The 18,774-nt window shown below is 39.7% G+C and overlaps 2 protein-coding genes across 5 annotated transcripts in view; one reads left to right on the top strand and one right to left on the bottom strand.

The window, feature by feature from the left end:
* PLCE1 (phospholipase C epsilon 1) overlaps positions 1–6,298 on the top strand; it is a 115,890-nt gene extending 109,592 nt beyond the window's left edge. For all 3 annotated transcript variants that reach the window (XM_053388703.1, XM_053388704.1, XM_053388705.1), the window contains 5 exons: positions 66–275; positions 1,478–1,639; positions 2,195–2,413; positions 2,905–3,105; positions 4,754–6,298. In XM_053388703.1, coding sequence (XP_053244678.1) covers positions 66–275; positions 1,478–1,639; positions 2,195–2,413; positions 2,905–3,084 — 771 coding nt within the window. In that variant the 3' untranslated portion in view covers positions 3,085–3,105; positions 4,754–6,298. The remainder of the gene's footprint in view (positions 1–65; positions 276–1,477; positions 1,640–2,194; positions 2,414–2,904; positions 3,106–4,753) is intronic.
* NOC3L (NOC3 like DNA replication regulator) overlaps positions 1–18,774 on the bottom strand; it is a 47,363-nt gene that overhangs the window by 21,108 nt on the left and 7,481 nt on the right. Inside the window, exons 10-22 of one of the 2 annotated variants that reach the window (XM_053388706.1) lie at positions 18,510–18,638; positions 18,098–18,229; positions 16,988–17,068; positions 16,322–16,422; positions 15,648–15,720; positions 15,509–15,572; positions 14,881–14,952; positions 14,386–14,567; positions 12,729–12,857; positions 11,885–11,982; positions 10,612–10,696; positions 9,311–10,512; positions 8,925–9,232 (exon numbers count right to left, since the gene is read on the bottom strand). In XM_053388706.1, the coding sequence (XP_053244681.1) occupies positions 10,381–10,512; positions 10,612–10,696; positions 11,885–11,982; positions 12,729–12,857; positions 14,386–14,567; positions 14,881–14,952; positions 15,509–15,572; positions 15,648–15,720; positions 16,322–16,422; positions 16,988–17,068; positions 18,098–18,229; positions 18,510–18,638 (1,278 nt within the window). In that variant the 3' untranslated portion in view covers positions 8,925–9,232; positions 9,311–10,380. Of the gene's footprint in view, positions 1–8,924; positions 9,233–9,310; positions 10,513–10,611; positions 10,697–11,884; positions 11,983–12,728; positions 12,858–14,385; positions 14,568–14,880; positions 14,953–15,508; positions 15,573–15,647; positions 15,721–16,321; positions 16,423–16,987; positions 17,069–18,097; positions 18,230–18,509; positions 18,639–18,774 lie in introns of those variants that run through there. The other variant, XM_053388707.1, reaches the window with a different exon arrangement.

Here is an 18,774-nt window from a genome sequence, read left to right as displayed (position 1 = left end):
ACACAATCAGCTTACTGAACATGCAACCTTCTGCCATTCTAATTATTAACATGTTTTTGCTTTAGATTTTGGCGACTACAAAAGGTATTGGACAGTATCCCACAGACTATTTTTTGATGGAGGAGAAATGCTTTATATCTAAAGAAAGAAATGAGTACAGGAAGCCACCATTCCAAAGAGTGCTCAGTCCCGAGGAAGAGATTGTCCAGCTTTTGAACAGCTGGTTCCCAGAAGAAGGCTACGTCGGAAGAATTATCTTTAAAACCCGCGAGGAAGTGAGTCTATTTGCCTTGACATATATTGCTTGCTGATAGTATCAAGAGGGTGACAAAAAGAACATATTCATTGCTTGGCTTCCTGGAACTTGTTCTTGTTGACATAGAGCAGTGTTCCCCAACCTTGGGCCTCCAGCTGTTTTTGGACTACAACTCCCATCATCCCTCACTAGCAAGACCAGTGGTCAAGGATGATGGGAATTGTAGTCCAAAAACAGCTGGAGGCCCAAGGTTGGGGAACACTAACATAGAGCATTAGGAAAGGAAGTAATACAGAAAAGCCCAACAGTGTTTAATGGTGTATTATTATTTTTTTACAACGCACCACTGAAAAGATGGCTTGTTGAAACACTTAAATACATGAACTCATCCTAAGGGCAATTATTTTACATTATTTATTTATAGGTAGATCTATACAGTAAATTTTACGTATGCTTAATTAGGAAAGACGATGTATAGAAAGGGATCAGCAGCAGCAGGGGGGAAAAAGCCCTGTGAATAGTTGCACATATTTGTGCTAGCATTGGTGCTTAGGCGTGATGAATTTTGACTGGATTGTGCCCAAAGTGCCATCAAAGCTTGATTAAACAACTGAGATGTATCCAAATTACCGTATTTTTTGCTCTATAAGGCTCATTTTTTCCCTCCTAAAAAGTAAGGGGAAATATGTGTGCGTCTTATGGAGTGAATGCAGGCTGCGCAGCGATCCCAGAAGCCAGAACAGCAAGAGGGATCACCCAAGCGCAACATGCCACTGCCCAGCTGATTATGCTTTCTGGTGGCATACTGGTTGTGTAGTAAGATCCATCGCAACATAGGCAGACTACAGTGAGGATCAGGCCACCCCACATAAACCACTCCCTCTGTATAGGTGTGTTTAAACAACAACAGGCCTTCTGAATTTTCTCATTTGGACAGCATAGGGAAGAAGAGTATGCTTTTCATTGACACAATTGGGAAGAAAGAGAAAAGTCCCTCCAGTGATTTTAGCACTCATGCAACTAGGTGCACAACTGCCATTCCCTTGCCATCAAAGCTTGATTCTTCTTGCTTTTTCACAACATATTAAATCTGAAAACAAGGAATGAATACCACAATTTTAGTTTTCGAAGAAGCTACCTCCACATTTCCTTAAGCAACAGGTCTCCTTTTCAGAGCCAGGAAAATCTATATTTTTGCATGTTTTTGATGTTTTTCTATAGAACTTAAACAACAGAAATCTTTTTCTGGAGGAGAAAGATGATGCAACTGCTAGCTCTGAGGATGACAGCTTTTTTGTTCAAGTTCATGACGTTTCCCCAGAGCAACCTCGTACAGTCATCAAAGCATCTCGCTTCAGTACAGCCCAGGATGTCATCCAACAGGTAGGATGGCCTAATTCATTTTCCCCTCACTTGCTGAGAGTTACACCTGTCTCTTGCAGAAAGAACAGCAGAATATCATGTCAAAAAGATTGTCCCTACTGGCTGTCATTGCTAACACACTTCTGCCCACAAGACTAGGTTTTAAATGTGTTTTGGCCTGTAAATGATTTAGGTTAGACCAGGGGTCAGCAAACTTTTTCAGCAGGGGGCCGGTTCACTGTCCCTCAGACCTTGTGGGGGGCCAGACTATATTGGGGGGCGGGCGAATGAACGAATTCCTATGCCCCACAAATAACACAGAGATGCATTTTAAATAAAAGCACATATTCTACTTGTGTAAAAAACAACATGCTGATTCCTGCACCGTCCACGGGCCAGATTGAGAAGGCAATTGGGCCACATCCAGCCCCTAGTTTGCCTACCCATGGGTTAGACGAAATGTACATCCAGCAAATGAATGATTTATCCCTTCTGTTTGCGCAAGGTGAGATCTGCCTTAGAAGTGAATGGTAACTAAACAGCATTTGGTTTTGCATTTTAATTTTATTTTAACAGACTTTATGCAAGGCTAAGTATTCCTACAGTATTCTGAACCACCCCAACCCAAGCGATTATGTTCTCTTGGAGGAAGTGACAAAGGAGGCCGCAAACAAGAAGTCTTCTACACCCAAAATGTCTCGGAGGATCCTTGCCGACCAAGAGTGTGTGTTTCAGGCTCAAAACAGGTGGAAGGGAGCTGGGAAATTTATCCTTAAGCTTAAAGAACAAGTCCAAGTAAGTAAATTGTTCTACTAAATTTGTATAAACTTTGCTGTTCTATAAAGCTCTGCAAATTTAGAAAATGAACATACTATCATCGCTAGCAAAAATGGCAAAAGGAGTTTTATATTCATTCTATGGGCAGAAGATTCATAACAAATCCTTTAAATTGGCATTTAATAGCTTTGGATTATCAAGACATTTGTTAGAATTGAAGGCAACTCAACTTGCATTTTCAATTCCTTTTTTAAGCATTCTTCAGGATGTGGTTGAATATTCAGCTCATTCTGTGGAAGTTTACCCATGAGAAAGTTTCACTATGGAAGGAAAAGGGGAGGTAGGGCAAAGTCACCATGTGCTGACATTTTCCTGCCATAAATGATATAATAGAGGATTGACACGGAACTGTTCTTTTGTGCAGAACTGTTCACCCCACAAGCCAAGCTAACACTGACAATGTTTTTGCAACTTGGTTATTTTGGTTCCCTGGCTTTTTCTTTTCATAGGCAGGCCGAGATGATAAAAGAAAAGGTATTTCATTTGCTAATGAGTTTAAGAAATTAACTAAATCAAGTAAGCAGTACAGGGGCTTTATAACCACATCTCTACAAACATCTTCAGAGGGTCTGCAAAGTAAAGATGACAAGACTGCATGCAGTTTGACTTACAGCGACACGATGGAATAACCTCCAGAGATTTGTATTCAGGTAAGACATGTTGGCAGAGATCTAAATAACGTAGTGTACTTATATACCAATTTAAACTACATAAGCATTGCTAAGCTTGCAATAACCCAAGTAATAAACTCCTGATAATTTTTTTTAAAATGCTGTGAAGCCTTCCTTAAAATAGCCTTGTCTTTCATAATCAGTGATGAAGTAGGGGAATGGTTTAGTTAACAAATTAAGTGATAACACAGATTTCCCTTTCATTTTTGCTGTTCCAGCTAGATACCCTGTAAGAGAGAAGGGAAAAAACTGGTAGACTTTTATTGCCATTGAGTTAAATTTAGGATGCATCCAGATGGCAACTTCTCACGCTCCCAGCTGAGCATAATCCCCAAAAACGGCTTTTCCAGACAATCAGAATATAGAGCAGTCTACGTGTGCTTGCTTCTAATTTGTTGCATGGGCTCAAGATACTTTCCATTGAGCAAGTGCTTCTGGTTCAAGGACAGATCTGCCTGTGTACAGTGTAGTTGTGATTGTCACAGGAACTTTACTGTGCAGGTCACCATGGTTGGTGAGTTTCCTACACCTGTAACAGTAACATCTTGTACCACCAATGCTGTTTACTAGGTTTACTTGTAGAGGAGCTGAAAGATGGTTTATTGTGAACAAGCTGTACTGACGCAGGCTGCTTCCAAGTTCCCATGGCACTTTCCCCCCACTTCTGGTGCTTGGTGAATAAAGCAAGCAGGGCTGCCTTCTTCAAACACAGGCTTGTGGTTTATTTCCTCTAAACAAGCAACAATTGTTAACCTTGGTTTGTTTCTTCCATGAGCAAACAATGAACCTAGGTTTGGAAGATGCAGAGTTGGGAACTTTTGAGCAGTGTGCATTATTCACACTAAACCATCATGTTAGGCTATCTTTAATGTGACATTAAAATGGGGCAACCAGATATGAAATCTATGAGAGGTTCTCTTTCCTGTTAATCAGTAATTCCAAGGAAATGCTATTTTCTGAACTACCGTATTTTTCGCTCTGTAAGACGCACTTTTTCCCCTCCAAAAATGAAGGGGAAATGTGTGTGCGTCCTATGGGGCGAATGCAGGCTTTTGAAGCCTGGAGAGTGAGAGGCGTCGGTGCTCACCGACCCCTCTCGCTCTCCAGGCTTCAGGCAGCTATCCGCAAGCCTTCGGAGCGCGGCGGGAGTTCCTGCCGGGCTCAGAAGGCTTGCTGATAGCAGCAATCTCTGGGACCGAAGGCGAGGTTGCACGCAACCTCGCCGCCGCTCCTGGACCCATTCTGGGGGCTGGGGTTGGGGGAAGCTCGGGCTTCCCCCGCCCCAGCCCTGCGGCCAAAGAAGAAGCCAAGACAGCCAGTGGGATGGATCCCACTCGCTGTCTTGGCTTCTTTGCTCTTTGGGGCTGGGGGGGAAATAATTTTTTCTTTCTTTCTTTCCCCCCCTAAAAACTAGGTGCGCCCTATGGAGCGAAAAATACGGTAATTTAATGACAACAGCATAAGAGCTTCCCATTTAAGGGGAGAAATTTAAGCAATAGAACCTCAGAACTTGCCTTTTGCTAGATTTTGTTCATTCAACATATGGAAGCAGTATTTAAGTGATTAATTGCTCAAAATCTTTTTTAAAAATGTATTTAAACCTCTCTGCATTTCCTCCTGATTCTAGGAAATTACAAAGGCCTTAAATACAAGAGACAAAAGCTGCAGTGAAGTTGATAGAAAAGGACGATGGATTCACTCCCTCAGCTTCTTTGCGCAGTCTTGCTTTGGGAGGAGATAGGGGGTGTAACTGGAACGTGTCTAAATAAGAGACAAACCTTCGTACAGTGGAGCAAGTCACTGCTAAGGAACTGGCTGGCCCAGCTGAATCTCTGCTACCAGTGCAGGTGCAATCTAGTTGCTGCTTCTGCTGGCAAGAGCCAAGTCTGTGAACAGTGGAGGAAGTTATGTTTTTGAGGCTTTGGAAGAATACCCTGGAAGCATTGGAGACTGTTCCTCCTTTTGTCTTCATATTCACTACCTTTGGACAAGAGGGAAAGTAAGCACCTTATATTGTCCATTGCAAGCAGAAATCTGCCTTTTTAGAAAAAATAATTTAATTAGGCATCTTAAGGGAAAATGAAAGTTGAGGATGTTCTGTAGTGTGTTACATAACAATAATGCACTTTTTAAAAGCAGCTTCTAAACACACTTTTAGGTGGTTGTAGGCAGATAAAAAGTACATTGTAATTCATAGATTTCAGTATGGTGAATATAAAAGTTATGATTTGTCAGTGTACAGCTGTAAGTATACCTATTTTAATAGCGATACTGATTAGGAGCAACATTTCTTCATGCAATTTATTCTAGTTTTTGTTTTTTAAAAAAATGATTATTTATTTTAATATTCTAAGGTATGTGCCACTGTATAATGTATTTATCATGCCTTGCTTTACAGAAAATTATATGTATCTCTGTTTAGAGAAGATAAGCATTATAATGAGAAGTACATTCAGGAAACATAATCTGTATGTTCACTATCAATTCACTATTATAAAGGTGTTTTGAGAGAAATTAACAGCTTGAAGTTTTTTCTATCTGAATTGTTAACGTCAAATATATATTCACTCTTACCATAGCTGGCAGCCTTATTTAAGAAATTTAAACCTAAAGCATACTAGTGTGTTCATTTTCAGTATAAACCTTGCAATCTCTGTTTACATAAAAGTATTTGTAAAGATTTGTATATGTTTGCAAAACCATGGGCTTTTGTTGTTTTTATAAGGCTGTTAGCACCGGCTGTAACTTCCCTTCCTTTTGTTAATAATACAATTAAAGCAATTTAATACTACCCATATAAAGCATGCAAGAACTGAAATTGTAACTGGTTTTGACTGTCTTGTGATAATGATAGTACAAATTTTAAACTGTTCAAAAACAGGCTTTGTGGAACCTACATCAACACACCTGCTGTTCACCAGGATCATATTGTGAGAGTAAATCAAGAAAAGAGCCTGTTCAGTTAACTGAAGTTCAAAGCAAAATGCTGAAAAACAATTTGAACCTGAATGGAATGCAGAGTCATAATCAGATTGGATGTTCTACAAAGCTTAATACTCATGGCTTGCAAAATGTAGCCATTCACCTCTAATCCCCACAAGACCCCTTCACCTCAAAGAAGCAGCCAGTAGGAAGCTAACATTAAGGAAAGCCAATTTAACTCCAAAAGTTTTTTAAAATTAGCTAAGGGGGAAGGAAGGTCAGGACTTAAATCCAGAAAAGGCTATTGTTTGTTTATGTTTAGTCATAGGGCTTGGTAGAGGAATCATTTGTTATAAACAGAAAATAGTGGCACAGCAAAAAACAACACAGCTGTATGTACATAGTGCCCTCCAGAGGCAGGACTCTAGATTGCAATTGTGTTGATCGGTCCCCACATGCCAGGGGTGGGCAGAACAACTAATGTGACTTCTGTGTTTCTACAGTGAGCAAGTTTCTTAACCCAGCCTTCTCTATCCTCCCTCCAGGCAGGCAAAGAGGCCCGGACAGGTAACATTTGTCTCCCATCCCTGCTGTAAGCAGGTCATCTATCTCTTAGCCAAGAAAATTATGATGTTTTGATTACCACACTTTAAAAATGCCACAGTAACACTCATTTACCTTCTCACAGAAAAAGCCAGGAGTCAGCTCCAAGTTCCTACACCTCCCCCCCCCCAAGGAGGCTGGGAAATTCCTAATATAGAACTCTACTACATCACCAAGTGCGCCACATAACCCCCTACATCCTAGAGGACAAAACAAAACAATGGCTGCACATGGCAATAGACACAATCAGAAACACCCCCACCACAGTGTGCCCATTCCGTCGAAAAAAACTAAAGAAAATTCCCACAATGCTAAACAGGTTCATACTTGAAGCACGGAAGGAAAAAGCAGGTGAACAGTCCAAACCCCATTCCCACTAATTCTCCTGACCCACCACGCAGCCCAAAGCTCCCGAACAGAAACTTGGCAAGCCAAAGGCTTATACTGCCATAACAATGGCAAACCCATACCAACACAAGTAGTATAAGATAAAACTAGGGGACACCCAAATACCCTGGCTGACCCATCACCAACAACACATAGTCTTAAATAACCCAGTAATCAACGCAGCAGCCACTAGGCCTCTGACCACCTTTGAGAAACTTCTGTTGACAAGAGAGGGACACAGCAAGGTGATGGTATACACAATATACAAAATACTATTCCAAGATCCGACAAAATCCCTCACCAAAATCAAAGACTAATGGGAACATGGTATAGGTTGCAAAATCCTACCCAATGGTCTAAACCACTCTTTATAAATGGTACCTAACACCTCGGAAGCTGGTGCCGATACACCAAGGAACCTCAAATAAATGCTGGAGAGATTGTATCACTACAGGCAAATACCTCCACGTGTGATGGGAATGCCCCCAAATCCAAACCTTTTGGACATCAAGTCCCACAAGAAACCTGGAAAATAACAAAACCAAGGCAACAATGCACACTCACATTACGAAGAACTCATAAGCCACTTACTCTCAGCAGCTAGGAGTGTCATAACTAGACACTGGTGGGATCTGTCAGGAGTGAACATGGACCACTGGAACCAAACTGTTTAGCTTTTCTAGTAGGGCAGTTTCCCAATCAACAAACTGACACTAACACGGGGACAAACAAAAGAAGATGCTTTCACCTCGGTATGGCTCCCTTTTATTACATATACAGCCCAGCAAGACAACATAAACCCCCCAATAGCATACAAATCAATATGGCTAACTTCACTGAACAACCCATTACAACCTCACACACACAAGCAAAACTCACTGTAATCAACTGAACACAACCAACCATGCTCTGGGCTCTGCAACCTCTCACACTGCCAAAACACACTAAGCAAAAGAACGAGATCATTCTCTCCTCTTCTCTCCCTCCCTCCAATTCATTCTCTTTCCCCCCCACCCGCAACCTCACAATATGTATTACAATAGTGTCTTACACTGAATGTAACTGACCTATATAAAGGACTCTTAGGAACTGAGAACAGAACCGTATGTACCCTTGCTGTCTATGAAAATCCTTCAATAAAGACAATTTTAAAAAAAAGCCTCAGTAAATGGAACACAGTGCTATCATATGACTTCTACACACCAACTTGAGTTCATAGCATTTAGACAAGCTCTAAAGCCACCGCTTGCCAGAAAAACTATGCCTCTGAAAACAGCAGACAGACCTAAACAGTCAATGTGAGATGTTTAACAGTAAGTACCATACATTTAAATTTGAAGCTACATGTTATATAAGGTCCTTTAGAGAGGAGGTGGTGGAATAAATCAAATTTAATCATAGAACTCCTTATGGATGACTAAGAAGTGTCTCTGGCTACCTAGAGAATTTCAAAAGGTGTTGCTTTTACTTTTTATTTACTTTTGCACACATTGTGCTTCTATTAGGAACATGATGGAAACTAGAGCCAAAAATCCCATCTAGAAATGCTTGGATAGCAGTACAGCCACCAATGTAAAAATCTGCTCCCAGGTGTTTAGAAAAAAACCCAAGAATTATATGTACATCATATTTTTGTTCCCCACCATCACCTTCCACTTGTCTGTGGTACAGTGGCAATTTTTTGGGGTGTGACGAATACGGAGCAGTTGTTGTCAGTATTCCTACCTCCAGCAACAGTGAATTACTATCACAAGAGTACTGCCATCTAAACAAGGTGTCTCAATAAATTAGTAAACATGGACTTCAATAGTTACATTCAAGCAGAGCAATCTAAACCCCTGATCTACTGTACTGAAGGGAGTGTGGATGAAACAGAGGTGACCTACCTGCATTTCCCAAATGATGAGACTGCACTATGTCTACTTGGATGTAAGCCCCAGAAAGTTCAATAGAGCTTGCTCTCAGGTAAGTGTGTAGTCTAGGATTGCAGGCTGACACTCAAATTGAGACCTAGATCACCAATATAACAAATGAAGAGCCAAAAGTTGTCAAACTTCTTTCAGCTACAATACATTGCAACCATAAAACATTTGTACAGAATAGCAAAATATTTCCAGTTATCTGCACATTTCACCACTAGCAAATAAGGAGGGCAGAATGCTTACTTGCTCATTGCTCTTATGCAGGTCAACAACTAGAAAGAAAATAAAGCAATACCAACCCATTAGTAGGAAGAGAGAAAGAGGATGTGCAGAACAAAATGCTTACGTACCTTATCCATCTCTCACTACTCCTTTTGATGCTTGAAATAGATGCACTGTGTTCACACTGCAGCAGGAAAATACTAACTTGGTCTACAATTTAGGGCAAAACTACACATTACACCTAGCTGGGTGCAATTTTTATTTTTCAGTGGGAAGCAGCCTCGGGACACAAAATTTAAAGGAAGAAATGGCAATATTACAGAAAATGTTTCCCTGCTAAAAAGTTGGGTTTTTTCCATCAGCAGGAGTAGAGAGGGAGATCTGAAGCAGGAAAATAGCTGACGGAAAAGAGTTAAGCAGCCTTCCTTATCCCACGACTTCCCCACTTAACATTTAGCCCACATGTCATTTAAAAAGAAAAAAAGCATCAGGGCAGTTGTTTATAATGTCTGGTTGGGCACTTAGGCCATGCACAGAAATTTTTGGTAGATGCTATGATGAATCCCCATTTGCTTTTGTGATACTAGGCCCAATACAGGAAGAGTAACCTTATAACTGTACAAACTATTGTGGTGTGGGGAATCTCAATGCAGGGGGAGAGGGGCTAAATGTTAATTGCAGTCACTTTCTCATAGCCCATTTAATAGAGACATTAAATTAAAAAATAAACATAAAACGGTGGGATTGTGCTCTGTGGGAGTGGATATCCACGCACCACTGTTTTTCAACACCTGCTTATAGTTTATATCATAGGTAGGTGAGATAACAACAGAACGATTGGCCTGAAATCTTTTTTTCTTTTAAAAAAAGGTTTATATATTGATACAATTAAAATAGTTTTCTAGAATCAATTCAAATTCATGTCATTTTAGAAAAATCATCCATTTCCAATGAAAATATTGTACAATATTATACATAAACTCAAAGCTTACAAACCATAATAACTACAGCAATAAATATGGAATCAGTGGTCCTAGGATTCCAAAGTACAGTGCTGTCCATTAATTGCTTCTTCATTCCTGGAAATCCAGCATCCATAATAAAAAGACCCACTTTATTTAAATTATTTGTAGACCAGGTCAGTATTTCTTTCATGTATTTAGTTCCTTTAAATAGATTGCAATGGTTTGTAATATACTTAGGAAACTGGCAATCCCTTTAAGTGTTTTGTGAAATCGAGGGCTCCTTGTGGAACTGGCCTTCCAAAATAAACCTTAAACAATTCATTCAAGTCTTCATTCAGAAATGATGCCTCTTGTGAAAATTTACCCTGAAATGAACAAGTGTTACAGTTTTATGAAGTAAAATCTAAATGTTGCATTATCAATCATTGTGTGTGATTTAAGAAGAGAATGGTGCAAGGCGGTACCTTTTTCCTGGGTGCCACTGACGCAACACGAGGATTAAAAGTCATTCCTTTCATACTGTAGGCCTCAAAAAGTTCTGTAGGCAACCTATGATGGATACAGGTTTCATTTTAATATACTATTTGCAAAAAAATATATTGTGTCCTAAAGCAAGACCGGGGAAAAACCAAAGACCCTAAATTTTAGTATTTGTATTGGAGAGTTGAACAGCCCTGCAAAGCACCTTTAAAATATGTCAAAAACTGAGGCAAACGAAGAAATGAACACAAAAAAACCACTGAACAGAATAATGGAGCAAGACGGAAGTCTTCTGTATGCAGACATTTCCCTCCTTTCCTATTATCGATACTGGAATCCAGGATTATTGTATAAAACATTTGACAGTGAACATTACACAGCTACATTTTAAAAAAATCTGCTCCTTTATTTCACGTTCAAGCTAATATTAAACAGTAGTAATGTACTTTCCACTCATAAAAAGAACTCAGTAACTGGATCCATCTACCATGACAATTAGCCATGGTAGCTAAGTACTGCTTCCAGGTTCAGGGGCAACTGGCCACTGAATGCCAGTTGCTGGGGTAAGAGCTATTGTGCACACCCCATGAGCACCTGACTGAGCACAGAGAGAAAAAGGTAATAGATCTTGTCCCATCTTTGTCAGGGGGAAAAGCAGATCCCTCCAGGGAGAAGGATCGCAGCTTCCACTCCTCAGCTGGGGAGCAAAGATTTCAATCCCGCTGCATGCTCACCCCACGGCTCAACTCTGGCAAGACCTATCAGCCATGACCTCATCATCATGACCTCAGACAACTGATGGGTAGCTGGCGCTTCCCACTGTCAAAGTTGGCCCACAGGGTGTGAGGTGGAGATAAAGATCTGGCCCACCAGGTCAAAAATTTCCCCATCCCTGTATACATACGTAAGCTGCTGAGTCTCTGGTTCTATATCAGAAAAGACTGCAGGGTTTTCTTTGCTAAACTTCATTCACATAATTTATGAATTGCTTCCTGTGAGGCATTGCAAAGCAATATAACGATAAAAACCATTTCAGGTTCTATACGGATACAGACCAATACAAAACTATTCACTTAGAAGGTTTGTGGGAAAAGGAAGGTCTTCAGCAGGCATCAAAAAGATAATAGACAGTGCCTGTGTGACACATTATGGGAGGGAGCTCTAAGGAGGAGGTACCACCACACTGAAAGCCTGGCTCCTAAATTGTGCTTTTGAATCTATGCACACTTTTTTTCAAAGCAAACACATTTCTCTCACCTCCGACTAAATTCATGCCCAAGAGATTCTGATCCTTCTGCTGGGGCACCAGCCACAAGGTGAGCTGCAAATTTCTGAACGACTGGGTGATAATGTCTCTGGGTGTTAGGGAGAGAGCATTGATGAGAAATTGGGAATGCAAATTTTTCTATATTAATGTAATGCATTTGACTATTTGAACAAAAGGTTATCATCAAAATTATATTCTCTCAGCTTTAGGAACAAAAGCTCAATTGGTTAAACATCCCATGAGATGCAAAACAATTATGACGGGGGAATCTTAAGCCTTTTCCAAGAAGAAAGTTAAAGCATCTAGCAGTGGGGATCAATTAAGTGGAAAAGATGGGAAGATGCTGGGTGGTTCGCATGCACCACTGCTCATTGCTTTCTCAGTAAATGAGGTAGGAAGAAGAAAAAAAATGCAAAGCAGAATGATGGAGCTAAACAGCCTAATTAAAAGAGTGAAAAGGCTTACTGAAGTTCAAAATCATATTCGCCACTGAAGAAAACTGATTACCGTATTTTTTGCACCATAACACTCACTTTTTTCCTCCTAAAAAGTAAGGGGAAATGTCTGTGCGTGTTATGGAGGGAATGCCTACGGGTGGCATGCCTATGGATTTTCCTCCTCTAAAAACTACGTGCGCGTTATGGTCAGGTGCGTGTTATAGAGCGAAAAATACGGTAATTGCAATATAAAAATGTTGTAAACAGAATGAGAATACTCAAGAACATTCATTGCTGCAAATTCTGACTTTAAAAAAATGTATTCTGAACAGAAAAAGAGCTTCCTAGTTACTTGTGTAGAAAAAGGCAGCAAGACATTCGCTTCCGTGACCCTCACCCGCAGAGTGTGCAGTTCCCACAGGGCTGTGTTCTGAGCATTACAGTACTCTGGTTCATCCAGCTCAGGAAGGTAAAGTCCACTCCCTTGAGATTCATTGTCTAGGAGAAGGTCTGTCTTTGGGAAAGTCTTCAATACCATCCAAGAAAAGAAAGAGAAAAAAGAAAAGAATCCCACGTGAAATGGAATAATAATTACAAAGTTGTTACCATGTTTGCCTCAGAAAACAAAATTGCATCTCCCCGAAGAGATAACTACTGATGTAAGAAACTTAAGATATCTGAAGATGTATATGGCCTGATGGATCATGTTGAACGTCTCTGCTTTAATTTAAAACAAAATGAACCAACTCTGGAGAACTCACGTCTGCTGTAATAATTTTCAAAACATGTTAAGAATATTTCACATGTGGACCATTTTGTTCATTGTGTTGGAAGGGGCATTTTATTTGTAGCCTACCTCAGGGTAGGCCGCAAGAAGAAGAAAAACCTACAAAAGTCAAATACAATTGCTGCCTTCTCACCTAATGCTAAAACCACAGTTTAGCATTAAATGGACGAGACTCCACCAGTCGAATCAAATGCAACTGGGAGCAGGACTTCTGCCAAACTGAGTATCAGTTTCAAACAAGTATTACATATGCGCTAGAGACCCTGGTTTAAAGCAATGGTTAGGTTTAAAAAAGCCGGTTTCAAATAGCCCATTGTTTGAATTTGGCTTCTTAAGAAAACTAGCCACTGTTTGTTTTAAACCAGGGTTGTATGAAATGCAAAGTCAAGATTCTTTGAGAGCTAGGGAAGGGGCACAAGCCCAATGCTTCATTCTTGCTCAGCCACATGGGGTAAATCATGATTTAGTGCAATATGTAAGAAATTCCAATTAACAACCAAACTATGTCATTTTAAGATCAGAATCCAAACACCTTTTTCAAACTGCAGCAACTAAAATACCTGCATCTTAGTGGAAAAGCAATAATCAGTCTCACCACCCAAGTTCTTTAAATACTGCCATCAGCATACTGAACCAGCCAGTCATCAAGCTTACAGCCCCTGGAGCTATCCTTTATACAAAGTATCTATAACAGACACCCTCAGACTGTTATAGGCCAACTCCAGTGAAAAGGTGACCCTGATTCTCTGAGTGACAGCTTGGGCCCAGTGGGCATTTCCCCTCTAAAAACTAAATCCAATGCACTGAAAGAGCTAAGATGTTGATGCCCATAGCAGAAAGAATAACTGAAGAAACAACAAGGCAGGAAGGCTGGAGAATTAGGGTTGCCATCTTTCAAAAAGTAAATACCAGGAAGACCACAACATTGTTGAGGTTTTTTTAAGGAAACCACTGAAATTGTTGAGATTGGTGTTTTGCCTTTGAAATTCCAGTGATGTCCGAGAAAATCCAGACATATGGCAGCCCTAGGAGAATGCTGGAATGACTCCATCTCTTCTGACAAGAATGAAAACTTGGCCTGGCACAGCTAAAAGTTAAATGGAACCCTCTATGCTGGTGTGTGTCTGCACACGCGTGTGTAGATTTGTGAAGGCATGACATGTTTTAAATATGATGTAGGAGTTTCAACAGAATGAGTTTGAAACATCCAACAATTTTAGATCCCAGTAGCTAAAGGGTCTCATTAGCTATGTTTCTAAGAACTTACATGCATTAATGTTCTGTTGGTTGCCAAGATACCAATGCAGGAGTCTGGAAGGAGATGGAGGGCTACTGTGGAGAGGCGCTTTATGAAAGCAAGAGCTCTCTGCTGGGACACCTGCTTCCTACGTTTGGTGAGCATCACATCCAGGCACTGCAGCACTATCGCCACATCTTCATTTGTAGCACCTTAAAACAACACGTGTGGTTCAAAACCCATTTGAATGCAGGAACATATATCCAAAAGAATGCCAGAAAGATTGAAGGCACCCGCTATTTCCCGATTCTATTTTTAATTTATTCAAGAAAGATTCACCAATTAAGAATTACACCAGCTATTTAGCAAAGAAAGAAACACTGCTGAACGCTGCTGAAACCCACTGATGGGTTATTTCTGTAGAGAAAATACCAAGTCATACAATTTCACTCTATCTACCATAGAAGTATATAAAAGACAGTACTTGAGCTTTGTTATCATGAAACCATTGAAATAAGGAGTTACCTGCATGTAGTTTAAGTAGTATCTTGTAAAGGTGTGTGTAGAACTTCAAAGGGTCAATGTTAAGGACATCACCTATCCAAAATAATTCCAGTTAAGTAGGTTTGTTGCTGTAACCATAAAACAACTTACTTCCTCAAATGGCGAGACGTTCAAAGGGAATACTTCAGAGCAGTGTTTTTCAAACCTGGGTCTCCAGCTGTTGTTGGACTATAATTCCCATCATCCCTGATCACTGGTCCTGCTAGCTAGGGATGATGGGAGTTGTAGTCCAACAACAGCTGGAGACCCAAGTTTGAAAAACACTGCTCTGGGGTTTAGTTTCCTCTGGAGCTAAGTGCATGGTGGAGACTGGTTGAACCTGTGCAATATATTCCTTTAGTTACAAATATACAAGCAAAGTCAACTGGAAGAATTCAGATTCCTTAAAACAAACAGGCAACATTGATCCTGGTTCAGAGCCAAAACAAAAAGTGTCTCCTCGCTGTCTCTCTAGTCCTTCCTCAAAGTCTATCACATTTCCTTGGATGGAACTTTTTGTTAAATCTTTGACCACTTGAGCCCATCAGACAAACCTAGAAATGGTCCCATTCACGCTAATCACACATGCAATATGAAAATTAAACTGTACCTTGACCAGACAAAATGTGGAAAGCAGAAAGAATACAGTGCAGACTCTCTCTGTGGCTTAACACCTGAAAATAAAGGAAATGCATCAGAAAGATATAGACCAAAAGTCTTATATCTCTTTAGACAAAGGATAAACTTACCCCTGAGACCATAAGAGAATGTAGAACAAGCAAAAGGTCATCAAAAAATTCCAAATTTATGAGGTGGGCGAACCTAAAATCAAGGAGTTAGATTTGTGAATTTACAGAAGATTTATCTGTCAAACTCAAAGCATGCCATTGCAATTATAGTTTTTTTTATAGTGCAACTATCTTAAGCAACATTCTTAAGTAGTCTTCTCTTTTGCAGTATGATCATTAATCACACACTACTTGTAATCCAAGAAAAAACAGCATTCCTCCATCTGCCAGCTATCATTTTGAAAACAAAACAGGATGCTATACAAGCAACGCATGAAACAGATGAAATACATACCAAACTTTTTAGCAATGTTATTTTAGAACTGCATTGAATTTAAATTGCTTTTATTCTTCCTACTTTCTTATACCCTGATTTTTATTTAATTTTTCTGAGTAATTTTAAACAAATTTAAGCACTGGGTTGCATTTAACTAAGTTCTACCCAGACCCACTGAAATTAGTGGGCATGATCAATTTAGCTCCATTAATTGCAATGAGCCTACTACAGTAAAACCTACTAAAATACAAGCCACTATTTTCACATTTTTCAATGAAAGTTTTTATGTTGACATAATGTGCCTTGTTAGGAACTTTTATAAAGAATGGTCACTCAAAAATTGCTTTGAAATTCTTACTTTGCAAGGCCTTCCAACACAGCAGGCAAAAGGGGAGACTTCTGTGCTTTTTTCAGTATTCGGAAGTAAGTTAAAAATACAATATTCAAGGTTTCTGTGTGCTGTAGAGAAAAGACACCCACAAATGAACACATATGGAACATTCCGAGTTCACCGTATTTAAGTTCTGTTCACACTTGCCTGGATTTGAAAGCCATTAATCAAAAACCACTTAAAATTTCCTAGGATTACTTAATTGCTAGCAAGATCAGTTCCTAATTACTGGTTTACATCATTATGAGTTATAGCAGTGAAAGCTATGGATAGACACCGCTATTGTAATACATAATGTCCTAAACCAGTAATTATTGAATTGCAAGGAAAAAAGAGACCCCTAGTCTGTTATTGCACTATTTATACTCCCTCAACTATTGTGCTGAGCAAAAACAACTACTAATAATAAAAATTAACCACAATGAGGGATAAATCCGTGCTTATAGTATCAGTCTTTGTGTTTACTGTGCATACAGCCCACCCACATTTTATGACTAGAAACTCATTTCTAAGGAACCACAGAACCAAAGCAAGAATTTGAAACAAATATTACAATTGGCAATATCTGGTCTTATTTTACTTGTGCATAATACAAAACTCAGCAGTACACCACACTCATGAAAATATACTTACCAGTTTCAGTTTTTTCTCTGTGCTCTCTGAGGCTTCTGCTTCTAAGAGTTCTCTTTCTAGTTTCTCTTCTGCTTTTTTCCACTGAAAATGTACAAGGTTTTTTGTAAGAAAACACAAGATTCTGGTAGTATTAAGGTAATTACTTTGCAGTTGTTGGGTCAGTTCAGATGTAATGTCTCTGATCAGGAACATGCCGCATGCTCCTTCCTCCTCTTGTGGACTATGAGTGGTCAGATAAGTTACTTCTTCCTGGTACAGGCAACCTAATTAGCTTTTCATCTAATGCTTGCTCTCCAAACCAGAATTGCAAATTTGGATTGGAAACAGGCCATGTTTGAAAAACTTCTAATCCATTGTTAGTTCCTAAAGAAGCTGGCTTGTTTAGCACCTAACCCATAGATGTCAACTTTTCCCTTTTCTTGCGAGGAATCCTATTCGGAATAAGGGAATTTCCCTTAAAAAAAGGAAAATGTTGAGAGCTATGATCTAACCTCCAATTTATACACAATGCCAAGTAGAGACTGAGGAAAACACAACCGAAACCATTATCCCAGATATGTGGGGAAAAGTGAGGTGTGTGCACGAGCCCAATGCTTTGCTCTGTCTCATGGAGGCTTGCCCATGTAGCCCGAAACCATGATTTTGATTATATGTGAACTGACCATGATGTTTAAAGCAACATGAGAAACAGGGGTGGGACTATTTTCAGCTGTACTAAAAGCCTCTCAGCAGCAAAAGCATGATGGGATCACTTTAACAAAAAATCTTCCCATACATAACCAGTAAGAAACAATCTGCAGAACTGTGTTTTGCAGTGTTCACATGGCCACAAAATGAAAGTCCTGAGACATGAACCCAAGAGCTAATTTAGGGGCACCCAAGAATTTCAGCAAGCTCAGCTGAGATTTATTTACACTTTCTCTCAAACAGCAGTTGCTTCCTCACCAAATCATAATATAGTTTCAAAAGGAGGATGTCATGAGGAGGTGTTGTTTCAAAATCTCCTTGGACAATGGAACTCACTGGTTAGTTATTTGGATACAAGCCAGAAACTGTTCCATTTTCTAATGAAATTCAAATTATACGTGTACACTACAGGATAAGAAGTACCTTTCTTTGCATCCTTGACAGATTTTTCCGTTTCTCTTGATAAGACATGAACCTCTTCTTTGGCGTGATGTCTTCTGCATCTTTTTTCACTTCTACTTCCTTAATTCTTAGGTGAATTAGTGTCATTAGCACCTAAAGATAATCCAGTAACAATTATTTCTCAAATTCATTAAAAGCACAGATCTTACAAAACATAAAACTGCCTGAGACAATTTCTTTCTCTTTTATATACATGTGCATAGATGCCATCCTTGCCAACAACTCATGAAGAATGGAAAGAGTAACATTCGGGAGACAATTGGTGTGGTTTTTGTTTGTGATATGCCATAGTACTTCAACAAGGATAGTAAATATTTAAAGTCCATTTTTAACTATTGCTCCACACTGGAGAGGAAGGAAGGAAGGAACTTACCTCAGGTCTAACATCATAATTCCTGCTTTTCACAAGGCCAGAAATCACCTTCACCACACCAAGTGAGGCATAGCCAAGTTTATCCTGCTTGAAGAGGGTCTTTACTGCACCACAGCACATTTCAGAAATCTGGAAAGTTGGAAGTTTCGATTATCAGTGTTATTCAACCAGCACTGCTTCTGGATGAAAAAATGTAAAATGCCATGAGCAAAGAAAGTGAAATGACATGCAATCTTTCAATATACTAGTAACCGCTGCTGTCATG

This window comes from Podarcis raffonei, chromosome 5 (assembly GCF_027172205.1).
Source record: "Podarcis raffonei isolate rPodRaf1 chromosome 5, rPodRaf1.pri, whole genome shotgun sequence".
Classification (NCBI taxonomy): domain Eukaryota; kingdom Metazoa; phylum Chordata; class Lepidosauria; order Squamata; family Lacertidae; genus Podarcis; species Podarcis raffonei.
The sequence above is the reverse complement of the archived record's forward strand: the minus strand, read 5'-3'. Positions and strand labels throughout refer to the sequence as shown.